At 26.5% G+C, this 13,050-nt stretch overlaps 2 protein-coding genes across 2 annotated transcripts; both read left to right on the plus strand.

The window, feature by feature from the left end:
- Positions 1–990: 990 nt before the first annotated feature.
- On the plus strand, positions 991–4,200 carry GO595_004022 (Rap/ran-GAP family protein; the record flags this gene model as incomplete). The annotated part of the gene is made up of 1 exon (XM_067917108.1): positions 991–4,200. The coding sequence occupies one exon, from the start codon at positions 991–993 to the stop codon at positions 4,198–4,200; it is 3,210 nt and encodes a 1,069-aa protein (XP_067775917.1).
- A 727-nt stretch (positions 4,201–4,927) lies between these two features.
- GO595_004023 (uncharacterized protein) lies at positions 4,928–5,662 on the plus strand (the record flags this gene model as incomplete). The annotated part of the gene is made up of 1 exon (XM_067917109.1): positions 4,928–5,662. One exon carries the CDS (start codon positions 4,928–4,930, stop codon positions 5,660–5,662), a length of 735 nt encoding a protein of 244 aa, XP_067775918.1.
- Between the last annotated feature and the right edge of the window lie 7,388 nt (positions 5,663–13,050).

The raw sequence follows: 13,050 nt of genomic DNA on the forward strand, positions 1-13,050 counted from the left end.
TCTCATGATTAATATCAAAACATAATTAAATATTTGATTTCAAAGTATTGTCTATTGCTATTTCCTGTGAGGATAAAAACAGTCATCGTTAAAAAATCGATAAAAAATTATCAAATGATTTTGTAATCAAGTGTAATCATCCCTTCTCGGAGCACTTTTCCCGTACATTGAATTTTTGTTCATCGTCTTGATCTTTTCTTAGAACGGATTTTATTCGATTCAATATTTTGTAAATCATACAATATTTTTCTGTTCAAATATTTGAAATATTTGCTTTTCACCAAAAAAATGGGTGGAGACAATCACCTAATGAAATCAATTTTAAATGACCCTAAATTTGATGTCCAAGAACTTGTCACAAACAATCTTTCTGATTTCTGGAATTCTCTTTTAGCCTATTTTGTTCATTCTTCTTCAAAAAAAGAAGGTTTATTCAAAAAGAAAAAGTCACAAATAGACACCAAAAAGGTTCTTAATGTTTTACAAAAGGTAATAAATAATTTACATCCTTTATACATTAAGCCTGATGATTATCCAAAAATTGTGACAATTTTTCGATTTTTACTTCACGCTAATTCTCCTACGTCTTTTTTACAACAAACTCAACAGCTTTTCTTCAAATTAATTATCATTATTCCTCCTGAAAATTTTGCAACCATTAGAGAAAGACCAACTCTTTTCATAAATATTTTTCCATTTCTCAAGTTTGTTCGCAACAATGAAGAACGTGATTTATGTCAATTGCATTGTATTCAAGGTTCTGTATCATTATTTCCAAAAGGTCCAGGAAAAGAACAAGCTGATAATTATGTACTTGTAAAATCCATTTTTAGCTTTGTTCTCGATAATTATGGCAAACGTGAAGCTGTTTGTAAAGATTTATTATTTGAGTCATTATTTCAGATTGTATACTACGAAGCAGCAACACAAGTACAGTTCCCCAATTTTGGGTTTGGTTTTCTTCATGATGTTCCCATTGAATTTTCTGATATGACATATGAATTTTTATCCACATTCAAAGGTGAAGTTAGCTTCTTTTGTCCCGATGCCATTCATACTCGCTTCTTCCTCAGCATTTTGGAAGATATTGCCAAGCGTATGAATCCAAATCAACAATCACTAATTTTACAATATCTCAAGAAAATCACAATGTCTAATCGAACTATGACAATCATATCCAAAGAAGCACCAGATCTTATTGGTAACTTCTTCCATATTTCACGTTTTTCCACAACTGTCCAAGTTGAAGATCGACAAATTATACTTAATGACTTAAAAGATTTTTTGATTTCATTTCTTAATGTAATTCTTACAAAGATGAATTCCTCTGAATTAGTTACATATTTCAGTTATTTCTTTATCCAATTTGAACGCGATCAATATTTCTTATGTTCATTTTATCCTGTTTTATTATCCATTTTATTTAATACTAATAATCGTGATAAAGAAATCTGGAATTTAATTGTCGATAATATTCGACGATCAGAGTTAATATCATATTGTAATGCATGTTTTGCGCAATATTTAGCGTTACTTGAATTTCCATTATTATTTGGAATTGATCGCGAGTCAACGTTAAGAGAAGTTGATACCATCAATCAACGCATTAAACGTAATAAGAATGATACACGTTATAGTTATTTCTTAGATAACATCATGGATATATTATCAGATCCAGCGAGTTATTTTGGTAAAGTTGATTATGTATGGAAAGGTAATCGAGATGATAGTTATTTCTTATTAAAGCCATTTATCCAATTTGAAGAGAATGAAGAAATCCAAAATGTACAATCAATGATAGATTTTTATTTAGGCTTATTTGATTGTTATAAAAATGTTAATAATAAAGATGATCAAATTCGATTATATTCGACACATATCGCATATTTTTATGCATTAGCACAATTATTCCGGATACCTCCATCTATTAAGAATGATCATATTATATTAATCTCTAGATCAGCAAATCGATTGTTTAATGGAGTTATGCAAAATAATGTTGAAATTACAATTGCAAGTTTTGATATATTATGTGATTTATTATTAAATTCCGAAATTAAACGATTCTTAGGAGCCGATTCTTTAATGGGATGGTATTCATGTTTAACATTTTGTTTATTACATTCGAATAAAGACCTTTCAATGAAAGCATTCCAAATGATTGGATCTACTATAACAATTGGTTTTATAGGTAGTTCAATATTAATACCAACTGTGATATCATATGCTGAAATTAATTCCGCAATATATCAATTAGCATTCTTTGCTTCATTACCTATCTTTGAGAATAATAATATCAATAATTCACATTTGATTAGTATTATGCAAAAGGTTATTAATAAAAATAAAGCTATACTTCGTAGAGATGCAAATGATATATTAACTAAACCAATTAATGATTTAATGAAACGAGTTCAAGCAGTTATATATAAAATTACAAACATAGCAATCAAAGAAAAGAAATTCATTGAAATAATTCCAGTACATTCAATGATCATTGTAAGTGAATTAGTTAAAGAGAAACCTAATGAAGATTTAGTATGTAAATCAATAGAATTCTTATTATCAGCAGCTGAATCACGAAATGATGAAGCTACATTAATATTACGAGATTTACTTATCACTTATGAAAGACCATTAAAGAACTTAACGAAATTCCAATCAGTATATAATAAAATTATATTTTTGATATCAGTATCACTTGTCGAACAATATGAATATATATTACATGTCTTTAGTTTAGTAACAGAAGCATTTATACATTATCCAGAATATGCAATTAAAGCAAAACAAGTCGAACCATTTGCTAAAAGATTAATATCAATACAAAATGATCAAAATGTACCAGTCGAATTACGGATACAAGTTACTTTATTATTAACTAAATTAGCAGTTGAGTTTAAAGCATATCCAACAACTTATTCACCTGTTTGTAAACATCCATCACGACCAGATGAAACATTTGATGATAATAATATCTATTATTATCAAAATGAAATGAATTTATATGGTAATAATATAATTCATTATGAACGTAAAGAAAAAGGTAATTTTATCATTGGTACATATCCAGAAGGTTATTCATATTATTGGGAATTTAATTCGCCAAAAGGATTTTATGAGAAAGAATCATCTCCAATGTTTTCATTACCAGAAGTAACGAATAATACTTCAAATAATAATGTAACAAATCCAAATCATTCATTTTCAAGTCGATTTAATGACCTTATGCAAAAAGAATTACAAAATAAAAAACAAGAAGATATCGCACGTAATGAACAAGAGCCATTTAAACGAGCTAATGAACGATTTAAGACAAATAATTCGAAGCCTAAAACTTATCGATCATCAACACCTAATAAAGAAACATTTGATGACTTCTCATCAATTGTTCAAACAATTGGAATACCATTGAATGAATCGACAATGCTATTCCCTGAAATGTCGGAGATGTTAAAAGTTAAATATCTCAACAAACATATACGTGATTTCTATTCTAAGATTGCGATTGTATACATTGCTAAAAACAAGAAAAATCAGAACGAAATATTATCGACAGGTTGGACAGCAGCGTCTCCGTTATTTAAAGAGTTTTTAAGTGGCATTGGATGGAACATTGACTTAGTTACGCACTATGGTTATGATGGCCTTTTCGATATGAAGAAGTTTACTAATGGTAAGTCATCGATATATTATGCTGATTCTAATTGCCAAATAATGTATCATGTTTCACCTTTAATACCAAATAGTTTAAAGGATGAACAACAAATTTATAAGAAAAGACATATTGGTAATGATCATACACACATAGTATGGTGCGAAGATAATGAAGATTATGATATTAATATGATAACTTCGCAGTTTAATATGGTGCATATAGTAATATATCCTTTGCAAACTGGTCTGTTTAGAGTCGAAGTGAAAAGTAAAAGCGAAGTCGGATGGTTCGGGCCGCTGAGGAATTCGATAATTGTAACAAAAAGAGAATTGCCTTCTTTGGTGAGATTAACATCAATAAGTTCAATGGTCAGAATTAATGAAACGCAAACGCCATTCACTGTGATCCCACCAAGAGGAATCCAAACAATGAACGAAATTAAGGAAAGCATAGCAACGTATACGCCAAAATATGATTCAAGAACTTTTATACATATGGACTTAACTGAACCAAACCAAACACAAAAAAAGAAAATGGAATAAATAAAAAAAAAGACAAAGTAGTGAATTCCACTTTTTGAACACATTTTTTAACGTTTTTTCGTTTTTTTGTTCGTTTTAATCATTGCGTAAAGTACCGAAAAATTGTTGACACGTTACGAAAAGCCAATCCGCTAATTTCGTCTTTTTCTATGCAAAAAACCGCCCAACACAATCTCCCATTGAAAAATATGTAAACGGAAATTCGATGATTGATCAACAAACGAAGTTCAGTCCAATGAGTAACTTCTCAAAGCTCCAGGCATCTAGAAACAAAGATTTCGCATATGATGAAAAAAATATTAAGCTAAATTCAGTTTCAGAAATAAATGTTTATTTCATTAAACTTAGAAACCCAAAACATTGCTTAGAAGCTGCAATTAGATTGACAAAGATAGCTGAAAGACAACAATTTACTGTATCTACAAAAAAGTTTGATGATATGTTTTATGTTATTAATAATGCTAACGAATTTCTTGCACAAAGAGAAAAACTTAATGTCTCCCAAAGAAGTAGATCATCGTTTTCTCATTTTTGTGAAGAAAAAGTGGTTTCTTGTGACAATCAAATTGTTAATCAAATTCTAATTTTGTTGAACAAAATTTGTTCATTCCAAGATTTTTACTTTATCAATGAGATATGTGAAAGGCACCTTCACAAGCTTTATTTACTGCTTCCTTCACCTTTAGCTTTCAAAATTATTGGAAAAATTGTCTTAAAGAAGTTAGAGATGGCATCTTACATCATCATGCTTGGCTTTGACAACATTGTTTCCATGATTACACCTAACTTAACTCCATTATTTATATGGTTTCTTGGAAGTTTTGCATTTTTCCCAGAATTAAATGAGCAAATGCTCCCATATTACCAACACTTCTTTATAAATGGAGCATTATCCAAAGAAGGAATTCTTCAAAAGTATGGATTTGACTCTTTATCAATACTAGCCAAAAATTCAATTGAGATGAGGAACTTCCTCATTAGGCACCAGTCGCTTCCTGCAATCCTTAGCAACCCACCAGTTAATGCCGATTGCTTAAATAAGATGTTTTTGTTCATATCTGTTTTACTTGATTCACCAGAATCAACACTTCTTGGAAATCCAACTGTTTCTTCTCTTCTTAAAATGGCATTCTCTCCTGAACGAATTGATAATCTTCTTGAAGCATTAGAAATATTATTAAAATTCTTAAATCTTGGAATGATTAATTTCTTGGTGGAAAACTCTTTCGACGAAGCACTCTTCATCCTTTACAAGTCGAACATTCCTTTCCAAGTGCGCAAGAAGATTATGAGCTTGATTTGTAAGGTTTCGACTCTTTGTTCGACTGAACTAAAAATCAAATACATTTTAAACGGCCTCCCGGCGGTTTTGACAGATGCTATTGAAGAAGAAGATGAAATTGTACAAAATGATGTAACAGATTGTATTGATGCACTTTCTAAAAAATGCACAAATATGTGATGAACAAGCATTTCGAGATGCTATTTTTGTATATACAGGGAAATGTTGATTACATACAAAATGACAGAATTGAATATATTTTGACTGAGTTTTGCTGACAAAGCAATGCTCAATTTGTAAAAGAAATCGGCCTCTAAATAAATGTATTTATCATTTTTATATATTTTTGTCTATAGACACTTTCTTAATTAAATTTTTGGATTTACATAAAAAAATTTTTAAATTTATAAAGATTAAGTATAACTAAAAATATGTTTATTAATAATAAATTTAAATAAGCTTGATTTGTAAGGTTTCGACTCTTTGTTCGACTGAACTAAAAATCAAATACATTTTAAACGGCCTCCCGGCGGTTTTGACAGATGCTATTGAAGAAGAAGATGAAATTGTACAAAATGATGTAACAGATTGTATTGATGCACTTTCTAAAAATGCACAAATATGTGATGAACAAGCATTTCGAGATGCTATTTTGTATATACAGGGAAATGTTGATTACATACAAAATGACAGAATTGAATATATTTTGACTGAGTTTTGCTGACAAAGCAATGCTCATTTTGTAAAAGAAATCGGCCTCTAAATAAATGTATTTATCATTTTTATATATTTTTGTCTATAGACACTTTCTTAATTAAATTTTTGGATTTACATAAAAAAATTTTTAAATTTATAAAGATTAAGTATAACTAAAAATATGTTTATTAATAATAAATTTAAATAAAAAAGTTATTCATAAATAACTTTAATTTAAATTTGAACAAGTTCATTGTCTTCATTAAAATCTTGAGCAAATGGATCTTCTTCAATGTTCGTCATCGATAATACACTCGTGGGTGTGTTAACATTCATTTCATTCTCTTCAAAACTATTAACAGTGTTTTCTTCTGTAATTCGTTTCTGTGTTCGTTTACGAATTAAAAATATTACAATTAAAATAATAATAATAATTACAACAACAATACAAATAATAACTACAATAATAATATTGTTATTATTCTTATCGTTATCGGTATCTTCATTGTTTGCATATTGATAAAAAATTGTATAAAAATCTGAATAAAAATTATAAATCGTAGGAATTATAATAATTGAATATTCATAAAATATAAATTCAGAATATATATAAGTATTAATCGAATTAATATTTAATAATGAATGTGTTAATTTCGAATAATTAATAAATGATAATGTTTGTGTAAATGAAAGAAAATATGTTAAAATTAATGAATATGAATAACTTATTGATGAAAAATTACTTATTAAAGATTTCGTTTCTATTATACTTTTACTATAATCACTTGTTCTTGATGATGATCTTAATTCTTCATAAGTATTCGATTTAATGAATGTATCAGATCGTGCATAAGTATTTGATTTTGTATAAGTATTTGATTTAGTATAAGTATTTGATTGTGAAAATGAATTTGATTTTGTGTATGTATTTGATTGACTAAATGTATTTGATTGTGAAAATGAATTTGATTTTGTGTATGTATTTGATTGACTGAATGTTTGAGTTATAATGCCAAGACATTCTTCAGTAGATGTTCTGGAAACTGAATATCCACCAAATGTTTCACCTTGATAATTATTTGATACCATAACCATTGATAATTTAGATGATAAAAAAATTTCGGTTCCAGTTGATTCAGGTTCTATTAAACCATAAAAATAAACGCACGTTAGATCGGTACAATAAGCAAATGCATAATTACCAATTAAATTTACATTTTTGCCAATTTCAAATTTTTGTAATTTAGAGCATGAATTAAAAGCCCTAATTTGAATTGTGGTAATTGTTTTTATATATGGAAATGATATTAAATTTTTACATGATATGAAAGCATCTGAATTAATTGTCATTAAGCTTTCACCACCAATAATATTTTCAACAACAGAACTTTGAAAAGCACTTTCTTGAATAGTTCTTAATTGATTTGGAATTTTAAAGTATTTATCAGGCTTTGCCATTGGATATATTATAAGAGTTGATATTTGTTTATCATAAAGTACACCATCTCCTTCAAAATTAGAGTAAGAGGGATTTCTAGAAGAGACCTCAATAAATTGCAGGCTAGGGCAACCATAAAATGCAAAATCTTGAATCGTTTTGACAGAATTCGGTATTATTATACTCTCTAAATTGCTCTGTTCAAACATATAACTTCCAATTAGTTCTACACTTTCGCCAAGTATAAATGTCACTAACTTCGAGCAATGTGAAAAAGCTAAATAATCAATTGTGGTAACTTTATTTGGAATTGTAACTGTTTCTAATGATGTGCATCCATAAAAACAAGAAAAGCTAATTGCTATTAAATTTTCTCCAAAATTAACTACAGATAATTGAGTACATTTATTAAACGCTGATTGTCCAATTGATACAGCAGTTCCTGTATCTGCTGTGGTCAGCGACTCTAATTCCGCGAAAGCAGCAGATGGAATTTCCTCAACACCATTGATGAAAACATGAAGAGCTTCTTTTTTGTGCTCATCATCAAAATCACTTGTTGTGGTTACAGTAAGCGTTTTAGTCGTACTATCATATGATTGAAATGCATGCCTAATAAGTAATGAAAAAAGATAAAAAAATAACATGTTATTCTGAAATGTTTTAGTGAAACAAACACCAGATGAAAATCTTTTAAAAATTATTATTTTTCGAAAAGAAAGTGTTATTTTAACAAACTGAATAGCAATAAAAATTAAGGCTAAACATTGAAAAACAAATTTGACATTGAATTTTGGATCATTATATTCAAAAGACAAAATATATTGCATAGGTTTTGGAATACATTGATACCATGTATCTGATTCGGTATGGTAAAGAAATTTGTTACATGATATAGTATTACTTGCATCTAATGTTGGATTCCAATTAAATAAATTTAAAAAATATGATTTAAATTTTGAAGCTACATGCCTCTTGTTGAAGGCGCTATGTAGTTGGAATATGGTTCTTGCGTTATAAATATTTTTTGAAATTGATGTAACATCTTTTTGTAAAATAATTGCTTTTCCAATTTGCAATTGTTCATCGTAAGGACTTGAAAATACATTCTCGCGTATCCAATTCAAGGATATAAGAAGAAAGAAAACTTTCATGCAATACTTGAGCGTGATTTCTGTTAATTTTTGAATAAGGTTATGGGCCATTTTTGAATCGACAATGATCTCCCCAAAAGAAATAGCTCAAGATAAAAATTATCAAAATTTCTAAGAAATATGGTGGATACTATTGAAAAAGCATAACTCAAATCGTAACCACCCTCTGAATTTACAGCTTTTGTCGTCTTCTAAAACTTCCAGGAAGATTTTTTCGAATTTTTACAAATTCATCAAGCAATTAAGCTCTTGAACCAACTAATAAGAATGCGTGACAATGGAGCTACGTTTGTAAAAATGTTACAGAAATTACTCGGGACGTATTGATCAAAATGACTTTAAAATTTTATCTTGTATAGTCAACACTTGAAGTAAAATTCGGATTTTTTAGTAAGTTTTTTGCAAAATAAGCTCATAATACTTGTGTAAATTTTTCACATTATTTTAACGTACTTTAGTTACGTTTACTTTTTCCAAAAAAATTTCAAAAATATGCAAAATGCTTCAGCAACAAAAAATTTACAGAAAGAATCACAAGCTAAAGTTATAAAATTACTTCAAAATCAAGTTTGTCAACTTCAAAATGAAAAAGAAGATAATGAGAATTTAAAAGCTCGACTTCAAATTGCTGAAAATACGTTAGAGTTCAAAGAATCACAATTTAAACTCAAGGTAGATGAATATGAGCTTAAAATCAAAGAACTTAAATCACAATTATCAAAATTTCAGAAACAAATGGATAATCAATCACCTCAGGAAAAACCCACGCCAACAACCAACGACCAGTCATATGTTTATCTTCGTTATCTTAAATGGAAGACAAAGTATAAAAATGTGATAAACATTTGTCAAAATGAAAAAACATCCATAATAGATTCAGAAACAAAACCTCTCAAAGATGAAGTTGATAAAATAAGGAATGAACTTATTGTAGAAAAAACAAAATACCAAGAATTATTTACAGATCACAAAAATGTTAATGAAAAACTACAACAACTCAAACAGATAAACAAGAAATTAACAGGTAAAAATAAAGAACTTCAGCTTCAAAATGAAGACCTTCGAAATCAAATTCAAAAGATCAATGAAAGTCAGAAAAAAGCAACTTTACTTAATCGTCATGCGCAATCCAAAGCTGAGAAACAGTTAAAATCGCAAAAGCGTCAAGAAAGTGATCTTCACTCACAAATTAATCAATTGAATTCGCTAGTACATCAACAAGAAGAAAAGATCAATAAACTCATATGCGATCTTCAAAAGGAAACAACTGATAAAAAGAACGTAACCAAAGAGTTTAATAACCTTAAGAAGTCACAAGAAGCCGAAATTAAAGAAATGCAAATGAACACGAATTCAATCAAAACAGAAAATGAGGAACTCAAAAACCAAATTAAATGTTTGCAAAATACAAATGTTATTCTTGAAAAAGAGGTCCATAAATCAAAGAATAATAAGTTTGAACTTGAAATTTTATCATCCAAATGCGAAAAGTTAAGAAAACAAAATATAAATTTCCAAAATGAAAACGAACTTCTTAAGTTAAAAATGACTGAATTAAACACAATTATAAGCGAAACTAAAAGCAAATTATATTTTAAGACTGAAGAAATTCGATCTTTATTATCAAAATATTTTCCTGGAGTTGATTCATCAATAAAATGGAAAAACTTAAAAATATATATTGAGCAAATAATAATAAAATTAAATAATGAAATTAAAGAACGTATTAATATTGAAAAAAGTTATAAAAAGCTAAATAAAGAAAAGAAAATAGTCGAAGAAAATCTTAAAAACATTATCGAAAAAACAAATAAAGAAAAACAAAAACTTCAAAACGAAATACAAATAATTAATGAAGAAATACAAAAAGTAAAACAAAAGCCAAAAAATGAAATGAATGAAACGAATGAATTTTTACTCAAAACAAGGAATAAATGCATCAAAGAATTTTATAATTTGAACCAAAAAATTCATAATTTATATTCATTATTTAATCAAGAACAATTAAATATGCGTTCACTTATATTATTTTCTATTTTTACTGTTCGTTGGATTCATTATAAGAAAAATGATAAATATAATCCATACACAATATTATATTATATACAAAATGAAAATAAAGTCAATGTTTATGAGAAAATTAAACAAAATATTATTAATTTAATGAATGAAACAAAAGAAAAAGATATAATTATTAATAATTATAAAGATAAATTAGATAAAACTAAAACAAAATTAGAAAACATTAATAATTCATTTGATAAAATGGAAAATGAATTTAATGAAATAAAAAATGAAAATGAAAATTTACAAAAATTAATAAAACAAAATGAAATCGAAAAAGAAAATTATATAAATATTGACTTATATGAGAAATTAAAGAATGAAAATGAAAACAATATTTCAAAATATAAACAAAATAAAAAACAATTAAAAGATATTAATAATAAATTAAATATGAAAATAAATGAATTAGAAAAAGTTAAATCTGAAAATGATGAAATACATTTTGAAATCGATGAATTAAAATATGAAAACAATGATCTAAAACAAAATCTAGAAAAAGTTATTCAAGAATTAAACATAGCAAATTCTATTAATAAGGAAAAAACTAAAGAAATTTTAGCGTTGGAAAGAAATTTAATGAAACAAAAGTCACAATATGTAATAATAAATGATAAAACTCCTGTTGAAAGCGAACAGTCGGATTCACCTCCATCCAAATCAATTGTAGAACAAGAAAACGGATTTTATCTCGGCGAATTTGTAAGAAAAGGACTGGAAAAAATGCAATCAAAAATATTGCAAAATGATTCATATCTTTAATGTTTGTAAAATATATAAAATATTAATTATTTTTTTTAATGGAAATAGAATTTATAAATTTTACATTATAATTATATTATTAAATTTAGAAATCATTTTATATTTTTTTTTTTTTTAATATATTTCATTTATTTCAAATTGTTAATTTGTTTACTTTTAATCTTTTCAAATTTCTGTTATCAAAGTTTGGCAACAACATATTAAATATATCAAATTTATAAAAATTATAACAACAAAATTTATCGTAATTTTTGTATAATTTTTATATATACAAAATAAGATATAAATCATTTTAATCTAAAATGGGTAAAAATAACTTTATTATTATATCAATACTTGTTATATTAATTCGTAGTAATGAAACACTTATCATAACAAATATTTACAGAATATGTGAATATGCTTATAAAAAAGAAGGTATTAAATATCTTATTATTGGTAATAATGTAAATGAAATTGGAAATAATGCTTTTTCAGATTGGGATATAATAAAAGTCGAAATTCATAATTCAACAACATTAATAGATTCTTTTGCATTCTATAAATGTAAGAACTTAGAATTTGTAGTTATTGGAAGAAATGTTGAAATAATTGGTGATTCAGCATTTAATTTATGTTTAAGATTAGAAACAATCAAAATTGGTGAAAATGTGAAAGAAATTAGAAAACATGCATTTATTGAATGTAACAAATTATTAGATATAGTATTTCCCAATTCATTAATATTAATTGGTGATGAAGCATTTTGTTTATGTTACAATTTAAAAACAGTAATATTTGAAAACTGTGAAGCAATAATTCAAAATTCTGTATTTATGAGATGTAAAAATTTAGAAAATATCGAATTAGGGAAATAAAATATTAAGTATAGTGAATATACTTTTCGTGAATGTTGTAAATTACATAATATTACTTTACCAGAAACTCTAAATTTTATTGGATCTGGTATTTTTTTTGAATGTAAATGTCTTGAAAATATAAATATATCCAAAAATAACCTTAACTATTCAAATTATAAAAATGATGGAGTTCTTTATAATAAAAATATTTCGACTATTGTTTGCTTTCCTGCAGGAAGAAATGGAACTTTTCAATTACCATTTTTAGTACAATCTATTGAACAATATGGTTTTTCTTTTTCAAGTTTGAATGATATTATTTATGGAGAAAATTTAACATATATTGGTAATTTTTGCTTTTATTGTTGTTCAAAATTACATAATTTTACTATATCAAAATCGATATATTTTATTGGAATATGTGCTTTTTCTAAATGTATGAATTTTATCAATATATATGTATCTGATAATAATACAAAATATTCAAACTATAAAAATGATGGAGTTCTTTATGATAAAAACATATCAGCTATCATCTTTTTTCCATCTGGAAGAACAGGTTCATTTAAACAGCCATATTCTATTAAATCGATAGAAGATTATGCTTTTAATGAA

The sequence above is a fragment of the Histomonas meleagridis genome (assembly GCF_020186115.1).
Source record: "Histomonas meleagridis strain 2922-C6/04-10x chromosome Unknown contig_24, whole genome shotgun sequence".
NCBI lineage: Eukaryota > Parabasalia > Tritrichomonadida > Dientamoebidae > Histomonas > Histomonas meleagridis.